The sequence below is a fragment of the Sapajus apella genome, unplaced genomic scaffold (genome assembly GCF_009761245.1).
Source record: "Sapajus apella isolate SASKATOON/1434 unplaced genomic scaffold, GSC_monkey_1.0 scaffold14, whole genome shotgun sequence".
NCBI classification, from domain to species: Eukaryota; Metazoa; Chordata; class Mammalia; order Primates; family Cebidae; genus Sapajus; species Sapajus apella.
Window position 1 is genome coordinate 14,456,128 of NW_022436954.1, and position 23,426 is coordinate 14,479,553.

Sequence of the window (23,426 nt, forward strand, 5' to 3'; positions counted from 1 at the left end):
ATAGGAATTTTGAGAAAAGGCTATGTCCCTGTCTACTCCCTGGTAAGGTTTGGGAAGATACAAGAATCACCTGGGGTGTGTATATTCATAACTGGCTAATGTCTATCACTTGCTATGTTATTTTTATACATACACAGTTTTCTTTCACTTTTTTGTCGTAAAAAATAGATTAACTCCATTAAGACAGAATGTCGGTGGTAATACATTTTTGTACAGTACAGTCAACAGTAGACTTTAAAGGACACACAGAAATCTCTACGTGTAAGTATCCAACAATTACTCACTTATTATAAAATATCACTCAGAACATGGCCAGTACAGAGACTTTTTTTTTCATTACACTATAGTCAGAAACATATTGAGAGCAGGTGCTTGGAGAAGGAAAACTTCATGCTTATGAGACTTCAGAAGTTTGCTCATTACTTCTGGATTTCACTTTTGGTATCTATACAATGAAGTTGTTAGAGTTGGAAACATAAGATAACATTTGAAATGTATGATATGATATATGGAGATATCATAATTAGTATATGGAAAACACATGGGATATAGTACAAGAGTCATAGAATGTATTTAATTAAATTCATATATTTTTCCTGCACAAGTCCAGGGCTGAATGAAGAGGTGCTTTAAAAGCACATTTTTAGAAGGGAGAGTAGAGACAATCTTATGGCCAAAGCAACGTGATGCAGGATTTAGCTCTCTGCCCCATGAAGTTAAAGGTTAAAATGGTAGACTGAAGTAGAAAGGGAGAGAACAGCAATACATAGTAGCCACAGGAGAGTCAATGGGACAGACACAAAATTCAAACTTTGAGTACCTTCCAAGTGTCAAAGGATTGCCATGAATAATAGTACACAGAGGTTATTCTGGAAATAAATAGAACTTAGCTTTTTAAGAAAAAATAAAAAAGGATGGCCTCAACACACTTTCTCTTTTAAAGAATCATCCTTGGACATATCAACTATATTAGGAGAAACAGACCTGAAAGTAGCTTATGTTTATTCTTGGTTGAACATTACCAGCCTAACAACCGGAAATTATTTAACATCACACAATCCTATCTAAAAACACACATTACTCATGCAAATGTCTGTGCTACAGATTGTGGGAATGTACGGAGACACATACGCCAACAGACAAATGAAATATAAATTAAGAAAAAGTATTTTCAGTATGATGGACGTTGCACAGCCATAAAATAATTGAAAAGAGGGTAGTTGGCAATGTAGTTAGGGAAAAGTATTTAGACAATGATTGATGAAAAAAAGCATCATGTAAGATTATCATATTTCTCAATGGGAGGTGAAGGAGAATTTCAGAAGCAGAAGAAACAGGATGGACAATGAAAAGGACACACAAGCCATTAAGTAGACAGTCTATTCAAGTTTTATTAGATGTCTTATTTCATGATAACCATGAAGCATACCATTAAATGAATTCTGATCAATTTCTAACATTGGTCAATTTGGTGATAAGGTTTAAAAATTAAAAGTTCAGCCTTTGCTAAATCTATTGCAGCATTCACAGGGGAAAATACCAAACTAGGAATCTAATTAATTATGTTTGAATAACATAAAGGATAAAGGCAAAGGCTTGAGAGATTTAAGTCCCAACGGTCACCAGGTAAAAATAAAATGTGATCTACAAGAGGTAAGGACAGAAAGACTTGCCCATCTCAGGTAGGTTTCTGAATGGTCAATTCAAAGAACAGAGGAAAAAAATAATTTTGAAGAATGAGGAATCACGTATTGAGGAATTTACAAATGAGTGATTTTATAGATGCTTACTCAGTTGAAGCACCTCTGCAATCTAATGGCCAAAACAACGATATTTTCTTATTGGATATGTGTGAATTTGACTAAGCTTGCTTGTCATTTCTAAGAGGATAGTATAGATTTTACCCTTTTACATTTTAATCAACATTCATAAGAAATCATTACTGTGCAAGTGATATTATTGTACATGTAAATTTAAGATTGGTTGTAGATTAACTCAAATGATAATAGAGATAACATATTAAAGATAATAATTTATGAAAATTCAAGTCCATATGGACCACATGTCATAATATTTAAGTGTAGAAGAAATAGAATCAGACCCACCCCACATTTCAATTTTTATGTAACAGACACATACAGAGACACACGCATGCCCACACAAAAGTAAATGCACATGTGACACAAGGAACAGAAGCCTCTACATCTCAGAAACATTTATTGTTCCTCTTTGCATTTTGATTTTGATTAAAAAGTCAATTATAAGCAAATGTAAATAGTCTGTGGCTCACACTTCTTTTACCACTTACATTTGGCTTTTGTTCTTTGGAACCAGGTAAGTCATCCAAATGGATTATAAATGTTGTGACAAGCCAGTGATAATGAGTAACAGTTAAATAAAACATTTTTCTTTTCAGTAAACACCAAAGACACCACATAAAAAATAGTATCATAATAATTTTTTGCTTATTAACTTACATATAATATCACTGTCAGTGACAGAAAAACTATATATTTCCAGAATAATGCAATAAATGTGATATTTTTTTGTCAAATATATGAGATGTTTAATCCTGTATGTTTCTGGCCTTGTTACTCTAAGTTTGATTTTTTCTTTTACATCCTCTTGGATCTGTACTGAGCTTTCAGCTTAATCAAATTAACTGCCTGAGATTGTGCAATAGAAGCAAAGACAAATGATATATCTCAGAAATTGCACATAAATTTAGAGTCAAAGTTGATCAACTTCCTTTGCCAGACACTTTGTTGTTGTTGTTGTTTCTTATAGTAATGCCTCTTTAAAAGTGACACTCACCTGGGATATTTTTTGAAGGAAAAGAAGATAATTAACATAAACAAATCTTGTTCTGCTTTACAGATACATTTCTTTTTCTTTTGGATATCTGGGAAAGTCAAACTCGAATCTGTCCTTCTGATAATGACTTCTGTAGCAGTTTGAAACAAGAACAAGGAAGAATGAATCAGGAAAATTGCTCCTCATTAACTGAATTTTTTCTCTTGGGAATTACCAATAACCCAGAGATGAAAGTGACCCTATTTGCCATATTCTTGGCTGTTTATATCATTAATTTCTCAGCAAATCTTGGAATGATAATTTTAATTAGAATGGATTACCAACTTCACACACCAATGTACTTCTTCCTCAGTCATCTGTCTTTCTGTGATCTCTGCTATTCCACTGCAATTGGGCCCAAGATGCTGGTAGATCTACTTGCCAAGAACAAGTCAGTTTCCTTCTATGGTTGTGCTCTGCAATTCTTGGTCTTCTGTATCTTCGCAGATTCTGAGTGTCTACTGCTGGCAGTGATGGCCTTTGATAGGTACAAGGCCATTAGCAACCCCCTGCTCTATACAGTCAACATGTCCAGTAGAGTGTGCTATCTATTCTTGTCTGGGGTTTATCTGGTGGGAATCACAGATGCTTTGATACATACTACATTGGCATTTCGCCTGTGCTTCTGTGGGTCTAATGAGATTAATCATTTCTTCTGTGATATTCCTCCTCTCCTGTTACTCTCTTGCTCAGATACACAGGTCAATGAGTTAGTGATATTCATTGTCTTTGGTTTTATTGAACTGAGTACCATTTCAGGAGTTCTCATTTCTTATTTTTATATCATCCTGTCGGTCTTGGAGATGCACTCTGCTGAGGGGAGGTTCAAAGCTTTCTCTACATGCATTTCCCACTTATCTGCAGTTGCAATTTTCCAGGGAACTATACTCTTTATGTATTTCCGGCCAAGTTCTTGCTACTCTCCAGAACAAGACAAAATGACCTCACTGTTTTACACCCTCGTGGTTCCCATGTTGAACCCCCTGATTTATAGCCTGAGGAACAAGGATGTGAAAGATGCCCTGAAAAAACTGAAAAATAAAATTTTATTTTAAGAAAATAGTCAAATATGTATTTATACACACAAAAATGCAAATTAGTGTTTTCTTCAAATTATGTATTGTAACACAAAGTTGCCTCAAATAACTTAATTTAATATAATACATATTTTACTAAGCCATCATCTAGGAATTCTACCTTATCTAAATAGAAAACACATAAAGAAATATCACATAGACTAATCTGTTATTCCCACTTTTCTGTTATTTTTGTGTGTCTTTTTAAATATATAACACATATCAAGATTTTCAAATTATTTAGAAGCAGATTTTCCTTGTGGGAAAACTAATTTTTTTGCCTTTTACCAGAAATAAACTCTTGGTGGAAGAAAAAAAAACTAAATAAATATACCATGTTTCTTTAAATATGCCTAACTAAATATACCATATTTCTTTATGTGTTTTCAATTTAGGTAAGGTAATCTCTATTTTTGAAAAATGCTCCAGGCTTTGAGTTAGTGAGGCAAATCTTCATTTGTTTAACATATATTTCAGACAGTAATTTTTCTTTCTTTTTTTTTTTTTCTGAGACGGAGTCTCGCTCTGTCACCCAGGCTGGAGTGTAGTGAGCGATTTCAGCTCACTACAACCTCCACATCCCTGGTTCAAGCGATTCTCCTACTTCAGCCTCCTGCGTAAGCTGGGATTACAAGCACCTGCCACCATGTCCTGCTAATTTTTATATTTTCAGTACAGACAGGGTTTCACCATGTTTGCCAGGCTGGCCTCGAACTCCTGACCTCAGGTGATCTACTCCCCTTGGCCTCCCTAACTGCTGGGATTTCAGGCGTGGTAGGCAGTATTTTTTCTAAGAGCTATTGAGTGTTTATTACATGCCTTTCACACTGCTGTGTACTTTGCATTTCATGCTGAATCCACTATTTTCTGTGCTAATGAGTCATAGAATGCAGTGAAAACTAGAAACATTAATTAAGAAAACTAACAAATAATTCATAATAAACTATAAAATGCCATGAAGTCAAAAAGCAGGATACTTTAAGCATAAACAAAATGTCTAACTGGAGTACATAGAAGAAGATTCTTTGAAATGAGGACATTTGGCTTTAGATATAAAAGTGAGTGGAGACACAATGGGTGAGTGGAGAGAAGAAAGAATTCTAGATGGAAAGGCTGAAAATTAGAGATCCTGAGGTAGACAGGGCAAGAGGAAAGAATTGAATTGAAGGACAAAGTGATACACCCAGTAAAATCTAGTTGAGCTGATAGTCTCAATTCATTCATTTCCACTCTGCTTCTCTTCCTTTGTTCCTCTTTCTAGTCCTGTTTAAATGTCTCTCTTGTGGTTCATAAGTACTACTCTCCCAAAGGTACTATTCTATCTATCCATCTGTTTATTGAACCGTAGCCTCCAGTGTGAGACTGCGAGCATTCTTTACTCAAAGACTGCATGTCTGTCATCCCAACCAAAGCATCTGCATGGTTTCTGGGTCACCAAATGGAAAAAATAAATAAATAATAAAAATCAATACATGGTATAATATTTTTTAATGTTTCTGAGATATCTAAGTATAGTTAACTGAGGGCATGAATATATATTTTATAGGTTTTTAAAAAATATTTAAGTTCAGGCGTACAAGTGTAGGTTTGTTACATAGGTAAGCTTATGTCATGGGCGTTTGTTGTACAGATTATTTCCAAACCCAGGTAAAAAGCTTAGTACCCATTAGTTATTTTTTCCTAATCCTCTTCCTCCTCCCGTCCTCCGCCCTCCAAAAATCCTGAGTGTGTGTTGTTCTCCTTTATGTGTTTATGTTTTCTCATCATTTAGCTCCAAGTAAATGAAATGGGTGTTATAGATACTGAGGTGGTAAGTCTACAAAGACAGGCGTATTAATTATATAGGCAGTTACAAGCATTCCAGTGTGTGCTTTCTTCATGTTAAACTGCTTTCATTCAGCTCTGCTCAAGTTTATAATGCTAAAAACCTACAAGAAACATGTTGAGACAACATGGTTGTGGCCACATATTTGCAAAATCATACAAAACTCAATTGCAATTTTATTTAGCCTTTACGACAATGTAAGCTAAAAGACACTGAATGTGTTAGGTTTTCTTGCTGTCCTTGTAAAATTTCCTTTTGTGAAAACATTCCAGGATGTAAGTAAAGCACCAAAAGCACCTCCGCTTTGCAAGGTTTCACACTGTGACAGGTTATAGATAAGTATGGTGATAAAAACAACTATGGGGAAATGCATTATTTTAGGAAACAGGTTTTGAGAGTTTCCACTTGTGACATATTTTCTCAATGTACTCATACTCTTCTGTTAAACTTTTCTATGAGCAGCAGCAGGGTGCGAAACTCTTTTGAATATTATTAAGTCCAGACAGTTTGGAAGGTCAGTAAATTGGTGCTAAGATATAAACTTGTCATCTCCTTCCATATAACATATTTATAACAGTTATAAAAAATCAACAGTTATATAAAATCAACAGTTATAAAAAAGTTGATTTGATCTGCCTATTAGCTACTTTAATCATATATAATGAGTGTTGTCTAAAGATAAGGAAATTTTAACCCCAACAAAGGCAGGATATTAAGCTCAATAAATGTGTGTCTAAAAATGAAGAAATCAAATTAATTAATTGCAATCTTTATTTCTCTGATTTTTGTTTACAATTAAAGGTTGAAAAATCACTTATTGGGAATATTGCTTAGAAGTTTCATGACTTAAATAAAGATTTGGGCCAGATAGCCTGAACTAACTCTTCCATCTTGGGAGTCAACAGAAATGGGTAAAACTTCTTAAAAGGCTTTGACCCATTCTAGCCTGTCCACCTCAATTCCTACCACTTCCTTCCACTGTCTGTCTCTCTAAATCACTCTCTAATGACACAGTCACCAGTGACTGATGAAAAGTAGTATTATCCAAATATGATATTACCAATGACTTTGTGTAATGGGTTAACACAGGAACGTTTCTATATCTTGAATCCGTTCCTTCAGCCTTGGCACTGAAATAATTAAATATAATAATGAAAGACAATGGTAGATTTGCATATACATGTAATGCAATGAACAGACAGATACATAATGGTGATAGGTTGTTTAACTACGCTTGCTAAAATACAGCAGTAGTGATGCTCAATGAGGCAGAAAGTGGGAGGTCCTATGTTGAAACCAGAGGCAGTGACTTTAAACCTCCCTCAAATCTCTCTCTAGAATCATGTTATGAACTAGACACCCGATGCAACTTTAAATTACCATGGTATTTAACAAGACTCTTCCTCACAGCAATGAGTCCCATCCCATCAACCCCCATAATAAAAAGCCTCATGCTGGTTTATTTATAAGACTCTTTTCAGTTGCCATATTTATTTCTCTGTGTATCTATGAGTCTACTGACATGTAAACCTATTTCTTCTATTGGAGATGACGCATTTTAAAACAAACAAATACAAACCTGATGAGTGGCTTCATCTTTACACGAAAGGACCACCAGTGTCTCCAGACTGACTTATCATATTGGATGCCGATTTATGTTAGGGTCCAGGGACAGTCTCTGAAATGGCAATGACAATGGTATTAGCTAGAGTGTGTGAATTGTGAAAGGTGAGATACGGTAAAGGAGCATAGTCCCTTCAAATGGCCTTCCATTTTGCATTCAGACTTTCATAGACACATCACAGAAGTGGTTACATAACTATTAGTATTCCAGGAAATAAAAACTAAAACCTTAGTGCAGTACTATGACTCACCTAAAAATCAACCAAAATAAATATGACTGACAATATTAAAGTCAGGTATTGTCATGGATGTGGAACAACCATAGCTTGTCCACATGGCTAGTTTAAGTCAGATTGGCAACCTTTGGAAAACTAGTTGGCAGTATCTACTATAGCTGGAAACATGCATAACTTATGACTCCAATGTTTTGTTCCTTGTTTGATACCCAATAGAATTGAGTAAATATGTCTATCTAAAGACTGTACAAAAATAATCACAGCAACATTACCTGGAATTTGTTGAATAACATACAGTTTGTTTATTAGGAGGTTACACAACAATGAAAATGGAGAAACTACCACTACATGCAACAGTATGGAGGAATCACACATAAAATGAGTGAAATAATCCAGGCATAGAAGAATACAAATTCAATTATTTCATTTCTAAATTGTTTTTGAAAATGCAAAACCAACCTATCATATTGGATGCCGATTTATGTTAGGGTCCAGGGACAGTCTCTGAATTGCTGGTTGTGTTCTAATTAATGTTCTGGCTTTTAGATACAATAATCTTCTCATTTCTGAAAGTTTACTTCATATTTACTTTAAAATGTGTATATATACACACACATATGTAGATATGTGTATATAAATGCATACTTTAAAATGTATACATACTTTTAACATTTTTCAAAAACCAAAGGGTATTTACTACCAGATTGTAGGCAACTGAAGTATTTCATAGTCACTTTTTAAGTCTCTAGCGCTTTCTAGGACACAATACATTTTCAAGTTATGCTTGTAAAACTAATAAAGCACACAACCCTCATAGAATATTTTATTAAATAATTATTCTTTATGTTACTAAAAATGTGCTGCGTTGCTTATAAAACAGAAATGCTGGCAGCCCACAGCCAGTGCTTGGTCTCAGCAACAAGGAGATTAATGATCCTGGTTTTCCTTGGTACCAGTATCACGCACTGAACTTACTTGATAATGGCCCATGATTCACAGCCAGGAAATGATCTCCTGAAGGAAGAACTTATAAGTAGACAGTTGACTATGTAGTACTATGTTTAGCGACACCCATGACATCATTTAGATACAGACATTTTTGTTTTTATTTTCTCAATTGTTGGTGAAATCTTAAATTTTACCTTTTTTCACTCATGATTTTCTAAAAAGTCATTCTCTATTAAGGCACAAGTCCCTTTGGGAAATAATTTAAATTATCCAATTGTTCACAATATATTGGTATTCATGCTCTGATACAAGTGGGTAGTGAAAATTAGACCATGTTGTCTGGAGGGGCAGCTGTGTTTTTGAAGTTAAAATTTTAATCCTGCCTAAACAGAGTGTAGCTTAAGGAAATTTGGTATCTCTGAATAAACATAAGCTTGGAAAAAAATCAGAATAAGGTGACCAAAGACACTTCCACATCCTCCAAATATGTGCCAGAGAAGCAGATAGTGATGGTAAGGTTCTTGGGTAACAAAATATTACCTTACTGAGTTTACTTTATGGAAGACTATTAGCAGTTACTTAGGTGGTGTGAGCTTTGCTTCAGCATTCTCTCCTACAAAAGTATATTTGGCATTTTACTATTAGGATTATCTCACAAAAACGACAATGAAATATTAAAAAATTAAAAATTGTCAGAACCACTTTTCCAAAAACAATAATTATATCAATTTCAATGAATTTCACCTAAGTATTCCAGGTTTATGTAAACCAAGTGGGAAATATTATGACAAGAAACAAGACAAACAAATAAAAATAGCAACAACAAACCTACTTTTTACTCCAGGTGGGATTTCAGAAATGAACCTGAAGTACTGAAGCGTATAAACTTGTACGTGTCTTGCTCATTTTACTGCATTTCTGTTTGCACAAATTTTGCATATACAGAATTTATAGTAATTAACCACATTACAATTCAAGAGCTACAGCTAATATACATGATAATGGTACATATTCTTTAAATAGCAATAAACATTAGACATTTAAAGATCACATAGTAACCTGTGGTTGTAAGTACACTGTAATGATTAATGCATTATAAAGTATCACTCAGAAGATGGCCAATATAAAGGATATACCCCAAAGGTTGTCAGGCTGCACAACTTTAAGGGGCACTGATTTCTTTATTTTCTACTTGTTTCCTGCAATTTTATAATGCAATGACCTACCACATCACTTTCTATTAGCACCAATATTAATAATGATCAAGTGCCTAGTTGATATAAGCAAGACAAATTACTCCCCATTAGCAAACCTTATTTCTTCCTTCTATCTTCAGTCACTGCTGAAATCCTCCTGTCCTGGTTGAGAAGTGACATGAGTGATCTCCGAGAGTCTATGGGCCACTAATTTTGTGAATTTTCAAACATCGCTTTAGCATAAACACATTACAACATTCTATAGGAGTATTTTAAAAATTATCTTTTAAGAGAAATCTGTTTTATTGCACTTCATTAAAAAATCTATTGTGAGCAATTTCTATGGATTCAATCAAACAATGTCTATAAGACTATAAGTTAACTTATCAGCTGTGGGCTTCAGATTCTGCATCACATAATGAGGTTGTTTGACACAACTCAGGACATATGTGACGGTATGTGAAATATATGAGAATACGTGGTGATAATTAGATAATTATAAAACACCTGACTTGGTAAGAAGGAAAAAATTATCTTTATTTAAGATCACATCTTTTATCCTTACAGGCCATTTTTAAAAACTTATTTTAATGAAACACTTGGATATGATAAATTATGTATGTGTAAGAGACTTCTTGTGATATGAAGAACTGTATATAAATGAAATGGCCATTAGCAGAGTATAGGTCAAATAAATTAATATATGTAAATAGAAGTGAATGCATTTTCTCTAATCACATTATTTATTTCTATATAAAATGTGTTATTCTGACATCATTTTGTTTAAAAAGCAGAAATCTAATAGCATAGACAACAGAGCCTGGTTACCTTCACACAATGTGATTATTCCTACTTTTGTTCTCTTTACTAAAATCTTTATTTTTCAGTGTGTTGAAGGAGAAGTGTTGTATGCATGTTTAAGTGTGTTTGTAGGGGGGGTATTTGTTTTGTATAATGCGCAATTAAAAGAAAATGCCTGTGTAGAGATTGCTGGACTGGAAATAATCAATACTGGTTGACTAGAGTCATTTTACTTTTGCTAATTAAATATATTGAACATAAGCTAGACAGAAAAAAAAGTAGTATCTTAAATGGTCTGTATTTTTTTCTCAATCATTACCCTACCTGTATAAAAGATTAACCGTTAAACCTAATTCTTAAACTTGCCACTTATTCCTGAGAGACGAAGTATCCAACACCCAAGAGTCATAGCAGAGCTACTTATATAATCTAGGTAGGTCAGGAAACAATACTGAACCCTTGTGAAGAGAGGGCTGGCTCCAGTAAAGAAATCAGCAGTTCTGGGTCAGGTACTAACTTTTTGTTATTTTCTGGTTTACTTTGTATATTTATTTAGTTCTTTTATTATTTTCCACTAAAAGTATCATATAAAACTAAAGGAGAGCGTAAAACAATGTGAACATTATATTAATCACTTTATTATTTTTAAATATGAACACATAGATGGCAAGGAATGGAATAAAATGTTAGCATGGGCAATAAATATGTTCAGACATTATTAGTATTTTTAATATCTGTGCTTACATATATATTTGAATGTTATATTAAAAAGAAAATTATTATTTTTAAAGATATGTCCACAAAGGCAGCTTTTTAATAAGTTTATACTGAAATTTTAGAGACCTGCATGTTGATCACTAGACCATTATTCAGACGTCATCCTTTTTCTGTTTTTCATCTACCTTCTGGTCTACTTTTCTTCTCTCTCACAGAGCAGAGGGAGACATGTATGATATTACACAAGATATAATTTGTTCAAAGGAAATATAACAATGGGATCAATAACAAAATTGGCCCCCCAAAGACAGCTAATTATTTTTAACTGAAGTCTAGCAGGTTTCAGAGGTGTAGAAGAGAAGAATCAATGAAAACAAACAAACAAAAATTTGTTACAACTTCTTCATAATTGGGATGGGGAACACATCTCAGGAATGAATTTGTCTGAGGTTATGGGACTGTGGACATATGAATGTTCTTGCAAGTCTGGTCTATTGGTGAATGGATAATGTGGATTCCACTTGATCAGGAAGGAGGGACCCATATAGTAAACCATAGTCTCTTTCTTACATCTCTATCACCAGTGCTGCAGCATCCTTACAATTAGCTTCAAAATGTTCTTTATAATCTCCTGTGAGCCACAGCAGCTTCAGACAAAGGCGTAGTTAGCCCTGGCAGATTCCTGTCTGTCCATTAAGCTTACTGATTATGGAGACCCTTCTACTCGATTCTCATGCCACCCTCACCCTTCTTACTCCAGTGATTTGTGAACCACAGACTGTCTCCATCCCAGTGACAATGAGATGCAGGCTTGGTTATTAATGCTGGATAGGACCTGGGGGGTCATTGGGAAGTGGAGGAATGTTATACGTAAGAACCTGTCATTGTTCTGCCTGCTCTACATTTTTAGATGACGAGATAAACATAATGGGATATATTCATTACCCGCACTTATCACTTGACTGTGCTTGTCTATGATGAGATATCACAACATTTCTACAAAAATGAAAGCAAAAGCAGCAACAATAATCTTGTCATAAGATGTGGGTTATCTGGTCGAACTAATTATAAGAACGATTACCTTGAACTCTGAGGACATCAATTTCCTAGTCTATAAAAGAGAAGTAGCAAAATCACCATAAATAAATAATGCATAGGTTTTCATGAATTAGCATGATTTAATTTGGATGAAAGTGTAATACAGTCTCTGTACAGTGCCACAGAAATATAAGAGATATTATGGTGCTGATTTTGTTGATTTACATTAAATTGGATATTTTCCAGTAGATTGTTTATATCTTTATTTTTTTGTTACTAAAAAAAGACCATCAGTGTGACTATTAGCATAGTAAGATAATGTTAACCCTTCACTTCCATTTTCTTCTTTCACAGTCAGGGATTTCCAGATCGGAATGAAGACCCTTGAGAACTGCACTGTGTTTACTGACTTTGTATTCTTAGGACTTTCAGGTACACAGGATGTGCAGCAGGGGCTCTTTATGCTTTTCTTCCTGATTTATGGCATAACTGTGATTGCCAATCTAGGGATGATCCTACTGATCAAGATGGATCTCACACTTCACACACCCATGTATTATTTCCTGAGCAACTTGTCTTTCTGTGATGTCTGCTACTCTTCCACTGTCTCTCCCAAGATGCTGGCTGATTTCTTAACTGACCAAAAGCGGATTCCGTATAATTTATGTGTCGTTCAGATGTATTTATTTGGAACCTTTGCAGATGTGGAATGTCTCATGTTGGCTGTCATGGCCTATGATCGTTATGTTGCCATTTGCAATCCACTTCTTTATACAATCACTATGTCCAGGAGGCTCTGCACCCAGCTAGTGGCTGTGGCCTACTTTGTAGGCTTGGTGGATTCTGCAGTCCACACCTGCTCCACATTCAGGTTGTCATTCTGCAATTCTAATGTCATCAATCACTTTTTCTGTGACATCCCACCCTTGCTAGTCCTCTCTAACTCAGACACATTCATCAATGAGATAGTGATGTTCACATTCATTGGCTGTGTTGTGGGGTGCAGCATTGTCACTGTCTTCCTCTCCTACAGCTACATTATAATGACGATCCTTAAAATGAGCTCAGCTGAGGGCAGACTTAAAGCCTTCTCTACCTGCACCTCCCACTTGATGGCTGTGGCTGTATTTCACGGCACACTCCTGTTCATGTATTTCCGACCCAGTTCAAGTTACTCAATGGAAACAGACAAAATGGCTTCTGTTTTCTACACGGTTGTCATACCTATGTTAAATCCACTGATCTACAGCTTAAGGAATAGGGATGTGAAAGGTGCTCTGAAGAAAGCGATAAGCACTAAATTATGTTCTGTATGACACTGTGATTTGCATTCACAAATAATAAACTTCTGAGACTTAAAGTTCATATACTTCGACATAGGTTTCTGTAGTGTCACCCATACGGCCTTCAAGGTATTTTTAATTACTTACCATTGTGCTTAAATTGTGTGTACGGGGGGAAGAATTATTGCTCTTAGTCTTCCCTCTAAACCAAGGAGGAGTAGAAATAGACTTTTTCTGTTGTTTAGCAGAGAAGGTCCTTTTATATTTCCCCACTCTCTTCACGAACATGCCCCAGTGAACTGTTGTGGGTTCTAGTGAACCATTTTCCCACACCAATTCAACAGACCCTCCCTAAATTTCCTATTACATACAAAAATGTTGCTCATCCAAAGGGAGTTTTAGAGGATCAAACTTAGCCTGGTTCGTGCTCTTCCTATGTACGAGTATCATCCTATAAGTGTCCTGCATATACTTATAAGTAAATAAGCAGTAAATAAATATATAAAAGCAAATAAGAAATCTCTTGCCCAAATAAGAAGTGTCTTGCCCTAGACATAAAATTCCATAAAGGTAATGTGCTTTCCTGCCTTGTTCACCATTATTTCTACGTTGTTATTTTTAATGCTTGGCTGCAGGATCCCATTTATAAACAGTTATTCAATACACAAATCAATGTTCCTTGAAAGTTTATGCAAAAAGGAGGCTTTGTACATTTACCAGAAAAAGAAGTCCCTTCCATTTCATTCTAGTATGTTCATCTTGGATAAAATCCATCTGTACCTCTTGTCTTTTGGCCTAGGTTTGAATTAAATTATCACAAACAGAGATCATTTGATATACTGAACAATTTTTCTCAAATCCTTATTCCTCATTATATCAGCAGACATCCCCAGGATCACCAATCCCAGATTTTTATTTTAATATTAAATTATTGTCTCATAGTCACAGCACCAGCCTCCAGACTTCCTCCCTACCCTTACTCTGGAGAACAGGCATGGCGCTATTGGCAACCTACAGGACTGCACAAATGGAACGAAAGATCTGTACTTTCTCCAAAGGCCACTGGAAAAGGAGCCTCAATCTCCCTTGATGAGTTTGTACCATTATATTCTGTTAATAGTTCATGTGAACTAAAATTTCAAAAATGGAAGGTCCAATTGATTTGGGTGAAGTTGTAAAGTATGTTCAATGGAAAAAAAACCCACAAATGACAAGTCATGTTTACATTAGTGTATCATTTATAATAATTTATATTGTTGCTTTGTGTATTCATGAAATAAACTGGAATCCTATTCTAAACAAAAAATTAGTAGTGGTCATCTCTAAGTGATTGGCTATTAGCTAATCCTACAATATGTTTCAATAAATTAATTAATTGCATATATTTGTCTTACTGAAATCATTTAGGAATTAACCAAGTTATGAAAAACATAACCCGATTTTTTATTCTAAGGATTATTCATTTTACTTTAAAGTGTTGTCATAAAGGAAACACATAAAGGCACACTTCTCTGGTACTAGGAGGACAAAGTAATGAATTATATAGGGTTTTGTTTAGGCCTTCTATAATTGTATATATCATTTTAGTTATAAATTACACTGATTGTTATATGCTGCAAAGCATCATAGGAGTGAAACAATTAATTAAAAACATAAAAGTTTTAGCAGAATATTTGTTTTGCATTACTAACTGAACAGAATTTTAAAACAAGAATAGTTTACTCTCTCTTAAATATTTATTTTCCTCTATAATTTTAAATAGCATATTGATTGTTCATAGAATATATTACTTATCAGGATCTCTCCATCACTTCCCAAACCATTCCCTGACTCAATGTAGTTTTTTAAAAAACATATTAATTATATTCATATCTATAAAAAACTAAACACACTTTGGCCAAACATGGTGGCCCATGGTCACTTCCAGCACTTTGGGAGGCTGAGGCAGGCAGATCACTTGAGCTCAGGAGTTTGAGACCAACCTGAGCAAAATAGTCAGAGCCTGTCTTCACAAACACAAAAGAATTAGCCAACTAATAACTGAAACAAGTGATTTAGTATCTATTAGCTATGGTCATTCCTAGCATTATTTTAGAATAATTAAAATAACTTATTCTTAAGAAGTGACTGTCATAAGTTTTTATGATAATAAATTAATTTATATGTTAGCATACCCTCCAGACACAACTTCTAAAGAAGGATAGGAATTCAGGCCATTGAAAATTCCTCCTCAGTACTAATAGAATGAACTCAAAATACTGAAAGTTAGCACAGTTAGTCAATAGTGCTAGACAAGAAAAATAGTTGAGGCAGGTACAGTGGCTCAGGCCTGTACCCAGCGCTTTGGGAGGCCAAGGCAGGAAACTCACTTGAGCTTGTGAGTTCAAGACCAGCCTGGGCAACGTGGCAAAACCGCATCTCTACAAAAAAATTAAACAAAAAATTATCTGAGTGTGGTGGCATGCGCCTGTGGTCCCAACTACTCAGGAGGCTGAGGTGGGAGGATTGCTTGAAACTGGGAGGTTGAGGCTGCAGGCTTGAGCCTGGGGGGTCAAGTTTGCACTGAGCTGAGATTACGCCACTGCACTCCAGCACAGGCAAAAGAGTGAGAATCTGTCTCAAAACAAAACAAAAACACCTAAAATACTCATTTTACATTGTTAATCTCAGTTTCCTCATTTCTTTAACATGGGTTTAATATGTGTATAATAAAATTAAAGCTACATATCATTATCTATAAATATAGGAGTACATTATGTCTTACGTGTATATATGTGTGTATATGTATATATATATATACACATATGTATGTATTTATGTGTATATATGTGTGTATACACACACACACACACACACACACATAAACTCTCTTATCTCAGGGATTAGATACATATATCAAGGATATCCATCTATCTATCTATCCATCTATCTATCTGTCTATCTATCTATCTATCTATCTCCTTAATATTGGTCAAGGGACTCTTTAAGAAAATACTGAGCCCACTCTCAGGTACTAACCTCCTAATGCTGAAAGAAAGGATGGTATTGTTCACAGCATCATGTTATGAAATACTCTGCAGACTCCATCTTCTTCTATCCTCTTTACAGCCTGCTCACCTAGTTGGTCACACTACAGTTACAAATCCTAGTCTCACGTCATGTTTCTAGCTGGCTTCCCAGCCACCTTAGGACTTCTTTGTTTCTGATCCTGGTTAGAGCTGAGTAGAGGTTTCTTCATGGCAACCAGTGCTGGCTGCACCATTCCCATGTTTAGGTCAGAAGACTGAAACTATACTATTGATTTAAGTCCCAGGCCCCACAATCCCAAGAAGTCAGTTAATTAATCCCAGAGTACCTCATTTTATGTTATACTGTGAAACTTTATCCCAAGAGCTGTGGCTGACATGCCACATGTAGATACAAAAAAAATCAATATCTATTCCTTGTGATGAACCCATGCACTTAAAAAATTTCCTATTCAGTAAAGCACGTGGTTCTTATTAATTTCAGAATGCTATTCCAGTCTTCACTAAAGCACCCATTAGCAGGAGTCCTACCTCAAAAGTGTTCTGTATAAACAAATTCCTTCTTGTTTTAAAAATACATCCCAATGCAGTGAATGAAACTGTGCTCTAGATTTACAACACAGCAAACGCTTTCACTGTCAGAGGCTTTACTCTCTACTTTATCCTCTATCCCAGCATTCATCCTCACCTTTGAGTTTAACACTGTTTTCACGCTTTCCAGCCATAACTTCCCTCTAGATCATACTCCAGTGGCCAACTAACTTCTCACCCACCATCTGAAGGCTCTGCTTCTCATCCCTGGCTCTCAGAGAATAGCTTTTTTTGGAAACAGATGCTTGATGTCACAAAGAAAAATCAGCACTGAGACAAAGGATCTCTCAGCAAAACAATCTTTACTTGCTGCGGAAAGAGTGCTTTTGTTAACTATCTTGCTAAGAGAGTACAGCGAACAAAGGAAAAGCAGACATATTCATCTTTTACGCATTTGGGGTCATCTTTACTGCTGTGTCTGCTCTCTCTCTGTTGCCTGGAGCTAGGTTTCACAATCTAAAACTAAAACGATTGGCTAATAACTTAAAACTTTTCTAAACAGATAAAAGCAATGGAGAACACAAAGGAAGTCTAAATTAGGAAGGAGCATAGGCTATGAGCTGGGACATGCCTGTGAGCACATCTAGCACAGATATCTTGGTTAAAGTACAAGGGCATAGAATTTACTATGTGCCTGTGAGCATGTCTAACAGCTACATAGGATAGGCCTTAAGAAAGAGTCACTAGTAAAAAGCAAGAAGGCTGTGAAGAAAGTTAGTCTTTAAAAGAGACTATTATGTTTAACATTTAGTATTATTATTACTATTATTTTTCTTTAACAAGAAAGGAAACTTCGAAGAAGAACTTTTCTACTTCCTACAGCTTACCTCAGAAATTTTAACTGTTTGCTTGCGAATCAAGAGATTTCAGACTCAACATATTCCAGAGAAAAACTTTCACGAAACGTTTTAATTTAGTCAATGTTTGAAAATTGTCTTTAAAAAAGTCATTACACTTGAAAATATCTTGTAATAATCAAACTTCAGTTTCAAAATTGTCTTGCCTGACACCTGGTTTTTTCAGGAGCGATGGAGGTGGGGGCACAGTTTCCCCTTCCCTCAGAAGTCCAAGCATAAAAAGGCTTAGAGATGACAGTGAGAGTTTTTGAGTCCCCACTTCACTCACTGCTTATCAAGCCTCCACGTTGTGCACCATAAATGTTAAGGGACTTTTTCCTTAGTTCAGCTAAGAGCTGGGTCCTTATGATATGGCCACAAATTAGGCTCGCAGATGATTTGAAGGGTGCTAATAATGGAATTTATTTTGCAAAAAGAATAGAAGAGAGAACAGGAACTCTACAGCAAGGCCAGAATTCCCGCTAGCGTAGGCTTCCCACTTCACAGATTGAATTTCCAGGTTCCATTCAGGAAGAGGAGGGACTAGGCTCCTCCTCACTGCAAACGTCACGAACTTCTGTGGCTCCACTTCAGTGTGCACTTCTCCCAGTACCTAGGCCAGTTTGAGTTTTGGAAAGGAGCCCTTCCCACATGGTTGCCTCAAAAGTTTGTGGTGAAAAGAGAAAAGGAGTAAGACCATGAGATACAGGAAATTAAGTGTAAGGTAAATCTTCCCTGGAAATAAATAGTAGAAATTTCAGCTTTAAAACAATAGACATAATATAAGCGATATGACAGGGCCAATCTCTAAAGCTAGGCTGTGGCCCTATTCTGTGGTTGAGGATCATTACCCACAGATTTGGAAAGCATTTATATTAAACTGAATTTTCCAACAGTTAGAACCAAAAGTCAGAGACCGGGTATTTTTTGAAAAGTTGTCAGGCCCAGTTTCATCTTAAGAAAGCAATTTTCTTCCAATCAGTTTTCTAAAAGCATTTTTGACGTCTTTATTCCTTAGACTGTAAATTAGAGGGTTTAACATAGGTATGATCAAAGTATAGAACACAGAGGTCACTTTGTCAATATCCAGTGAATGGCTGGTGCTGGGACGCAAATAAATGAATATCAAGGTACCATGATAAATAACGACCACAGTCAGGTGGGAAGCACAAGTGGAGAACCCTTTTCTTCTTCCCTCCACAGAACCTGTTCTAAGAATAGCTGCCATAATGAAGACATAAGAGAGGAGAAGGAGAACTGTTAAAAGACAGACCGCTTCCACAAAACTGGCAGAGACAACCAGAATGATGTCATGTATGTAAGTGTCAGTGCAGGACAGAGAGAAGAGTGGGGAGATATCACAAAAGAAATGGTTAATGTCTTTGGAGCAGAATGACAGATGGAAAGTGTTCACGGTGTGAATAACTGAGCTTATAGTGCCCCCCAAAAATGCTCCAATTGCAAGCTGGCAACAAACCTTCTTGGACATAATCACCATATACAGCAGTGGGTTGCAGATTGCTATGTACCGGTCATAAGCCATGACAGCCAAGAGGAAAGATTCCGTGTCAACCAAAGAGCAGAAAAAATATAACTGTGTGACACAGCCATTGTAAGAAATGGTCTTCTTGTCAGAAACCAAGTTCACAAGTAATTTGGGGGCAATGACAGAAGAGTAACATGCATCTATGAAGGACAGCATGCAGAGGAAAAAGTACATAGGAGTGTGCAAGTGGGAACTAATTGTGATTAATAAAATCATTCCAAGTTTCCCCATCAGAGTAACTGAGTAGATGAAGAAAAACACTGCAAAAAGGAGACTCTGAAGTTCCAGATGGTCACTGAATCCCAGGAGAAAGAACTCAGTCTTCACAGTGCCGTTCTCTGGCTCCATTATCTGGTTTTCTGGAGGTGTGACAGAATGACAAAAGAAATGTTAATAATAGCCTGGACACTGGCAAAATTTTTAAAAAAGAAAGAATATTTTTAAAAAAGAAATACAAGTATCAAAATTAATAAAATTCATTCTAAAACCACATAGGCATCCTGATACAACTAGGCATGCACCCTTTTTTCAGTTATTTTTCATTATATTTAATTAAACCAATCATTTACCTTCTCAATTCCTTAATGTGATTGTTTTCTGCAACATATTGCACCGCCATCAAGCCAGTTGCTAAACTCTAAACACAACCTTCACTCTTAATTTCTTCAATTCTTTCATCTACCTCTAATGTCCAGAGATAGTGCAAACCATCTTGTCATGGCAAACTCTTAATAAATGGCCTCTGTGGCATTGTGACATTTGGTATAATCATTTGGGGCAAGCATTCTGTGTTCATAGAAGAAGTTTATGCCTTTCTTAAGAAGGTTGTGGTTCCTTAGGAGAAACAGGCTTTTTATATTTTGCTTTGAGGTTTTTGAGATCCGCTTTTTGATCTCACCTCAGATCCCAAGAATTCAAACTCTGATATTCAAATCTCTAGTGGGAAAAGATATATGAGCAATTAAACAGTTCCACTCGGGAATTGATTAAACACAAAATGAAATGATGTAAGATGTTTTTCTACATCATGAGAATGCCTCAAAGAAACATATTTTGGCTTTTGAAATGGTAGGTTACTATATGAAAAATTTGATTATATTTATTATCTAATTTGATTTAACCAGCTAAAAGCAACTAATCAAACAACTACTATAATATTCCATGCATATTGATGGTACAATAAATTGAAAATAAGCAAAAATATATCTAGTGATTGAGAAAGAGAATTATAAATGAGTTTAATAAGTCTGATATGTACTATGATAGATTTACATCTGCATTCAAATAAAATGCTGGTAACACAAGGTCAGAAAACTTCAAAAGGTCTTCACTGAAAAAATGCCTTCACTCTGTGAGTATTTTCTTCCAGGTACTGTTCTATGTACCAGGTACAAAAAGGGGAAGAGAACAATAACTTGAAATGAGCATTAGATATTTTGACAAGTACCAAATAAAAGAAAAGATGCAGTAAAGAAAACCACATAAACAATTCCATGGCAATGTAAAAATCTATGGCATGTTTGGAGACTTGAAAATGAGGCTGAGAATGTGTTGTCTGACGGAGAAAGAGAAGTCCAGCTGAAAGACATATAAAACAAGTTAATTTAAAACTGTGTGTGTATAGATATATATGTGTGTTAATTTAAAACTGTATGTATATATTTATAGCTTTATCTTTATATACACACACACCCACATATGTGTGTGTGGTTATGTATCTATCTATACATACATACACATATATATGGCTAAAATTTCTTGAAATCCACTTCAAGAAACTAGAACTTTATGCAATTAATAAAGAGAATGTTTATTAAAAGAATATTTATAAGTAGGTGTATTTGTCATCTTTGGTTGGGTGTGGCAGAATAACATTTTTAAGTGGCTTAGCAGAAGTGGGAATTTATTGTTTACATAACTTAAAAATCTGGACATAGATTAGCTGAGAGAGGATACAGGTGTTAAAAATTTTGCCATTCTCCAGCTCTCTGCTATCCTTTTCTTTTGGATGACTAAACTCTCAAGCAGATTCTCTCTTTTCACCAAAGAGAGCTACGAGCTGTTTTATGCAGTTTCTACCTGCCCAGAGGATTAGCCTTATAAAGAAGAAGCTCTTTTTTCCCAATAATTCTAACAAAATCCCACAGCTGAGTCACTGGCTTACTGGTACCTATTCAGAAAAAAATCAGCAGGTGTCTTGATGACTGTCCATGAATGCTTCCCAAAATACATTGCATGCAAAGGAAGAGACAGACAAAGAAAAGGAGAGTTTGGATCCCTACAGAAAAATTAAGGTGGTATCAGTGAGTGATAGTTTTTCTTTTAAAGTCTATTTTGTTTTATGTTCATATAGCCTCCCTAGAGCTCTTTCAATTTTTACTGCATAAAATTTTGTGAGCCTTTTATATTTAACTTATGTCTTTATAACAGAAAAGATATTTTTAGATAGCACAGAGTTTTGTTTGCTTTTCTATTGAATCTGGCACACTACATCTTCTAATTTTGTGTCTAGAGTACTTCTGGTTAATGAACATATGGGTGGAGTTAATGTTACTACTGATTCTGCTGAATTAAGTTTACCATCTTGATATTTCATCTTTACTTGCTTTAAGTATTTCTCATTTCTTTCATTCACATTTTTTTTTGAGTTGGATTGTTTTCATGATTCCATTTATTTTATATGCTCTATTGACTTCTTAAGTCTTAAAAATTGTGATAGTTTTCTAGCAGTTTACATTATATTTATTAGTAAATTATTGATTTTTTTTTTTTTTTTGAGACAGTTCTTACTCCATCACCAGGCACCAGGCTGGAGTGCAGTGGTGCGACCTCGGCTCACTGCAACCTCTGCCTCCCAGATTCAAGCAATTCTCCTGCCTCAGCCTCCCAAGTAGCTTATTATTGATTTTTTATAGACCTAAAAGGGTAAACATCTAAGTCTTTCTTATCCATGATGCTACTGTTGTACACTTTACTTTTACAGACTCTATAAATACTATTCATTGGTATCTTTTCCTAAGACTCATATATTTTAGAGCAATTTAAAATAACTTTTAAATATAGATCATTAACATAATTTCTTATGCTCTGTATTTCTTTACGTAGCTTTGAGTTTCTATCTGATATGATTTTGCTTCTTCTTGGATACCTTACTTTAACCTTCCTGGTAGCACCTACCTGCTATCAATGAATTATCTCAGTTTTTGTTAGATTAAAATTTTTTATTAATTTTAGAAAGAGATTTCCATTGTGTACATGATTCTAGGTTGACAGTTTTGTTGTTTCCCCATCAACATTTTCAATTTCTCATCTTTTCTTTCTATACTAACTTTTGTAGTTACTGCTAGGAAATCTGTTGCAATGCTTTCTTTTTTAAAATCTGTTGTTCTAAAGTAGAGATGAATCTGTGTCTCCACCACCACTAAGGGTCATTTGGCAAAGGTGGAGATATTTTGATTGTCACAACTGGAAGGAGGTACTCCTGACATCTAATGCATAGAGGCCAGGGACAGATGAGCATCCTACAATTCACAGGATAGTGCCAAACATTAACCATTTTTCAGTAAAAAAAAAAAAAAAAAAAAAAAAAAAGTTAATAATGCTGATGTTGAAAAGCCCCTCTTGATGTGTAATGGCTCTTCCTTTCAATATTTTCTCTTTTACTTTTTTCCTTCTCCCCTTGTATGATCTCTCTCTCTCTCAATCTCTCTCTCTCTGTCTCTCATGTCCTTTGCATCAACATCGATGCAGCTAGAAGCCATCATCCTAAGTAAATTATTACAGAAAAGAAAACTAAATATTTCATGTTCTCACTCATAAGTGGAAGCTAAA

General features: G+C 35.2%; 3 protein-coding genes across 3 annotated transcripts; 2 read left to right on the top strand and 1 right to left on the bottom strand.

Moving 5' to 3' along the window:
* The first annotated feature begins 2,975 nt into the window (after nt 1-2,975).
* On the top strand, nt 2,976-3,908 carry LOC116554446 (olfactory receptor 5W2). Its single transcript, XM_032282415.1, has one exon. The coding sequence runs from the start codon at nt 2,976-2,978 to the stop codon at nt 3,906-3,908; it is 933 nt and encodes a 310-aa protein (XP_032138306.1).
* Nucleotides 3,909-12,687: 8,779 nt separating this feature from the next.
* LOC116554550 (olfactory receptor 5W2-like) lies at nt 12,688-13,629 on the top strand. Its single transcript, XM_032282470.1, has one exon. It carries the CDS (start codon nt 12,688-12,690, stop codon nt 13,627-13,629), a length of 942 nt encoding a protein of 313 aa, XP_032138361.1.
* A 5,375-nt stretch (nt 13,630-19,004) lies between these two features.
* Nucleotides 19,005-19,943, bottom strand: LOC116554447 (olfactory receptor 5I1-like). Its single transcript, XM_032282416.1, has one exon. The coding sequence runs from the start codon at nt 19,941-19,943 to the stop codon at nt 19,005-19,007; it is 939 nt and encodes a 312-aa protein (XP_032138307.1).
* Nucleotides 19,944-23,426: the final 3,483 nt, after the last annotated feature.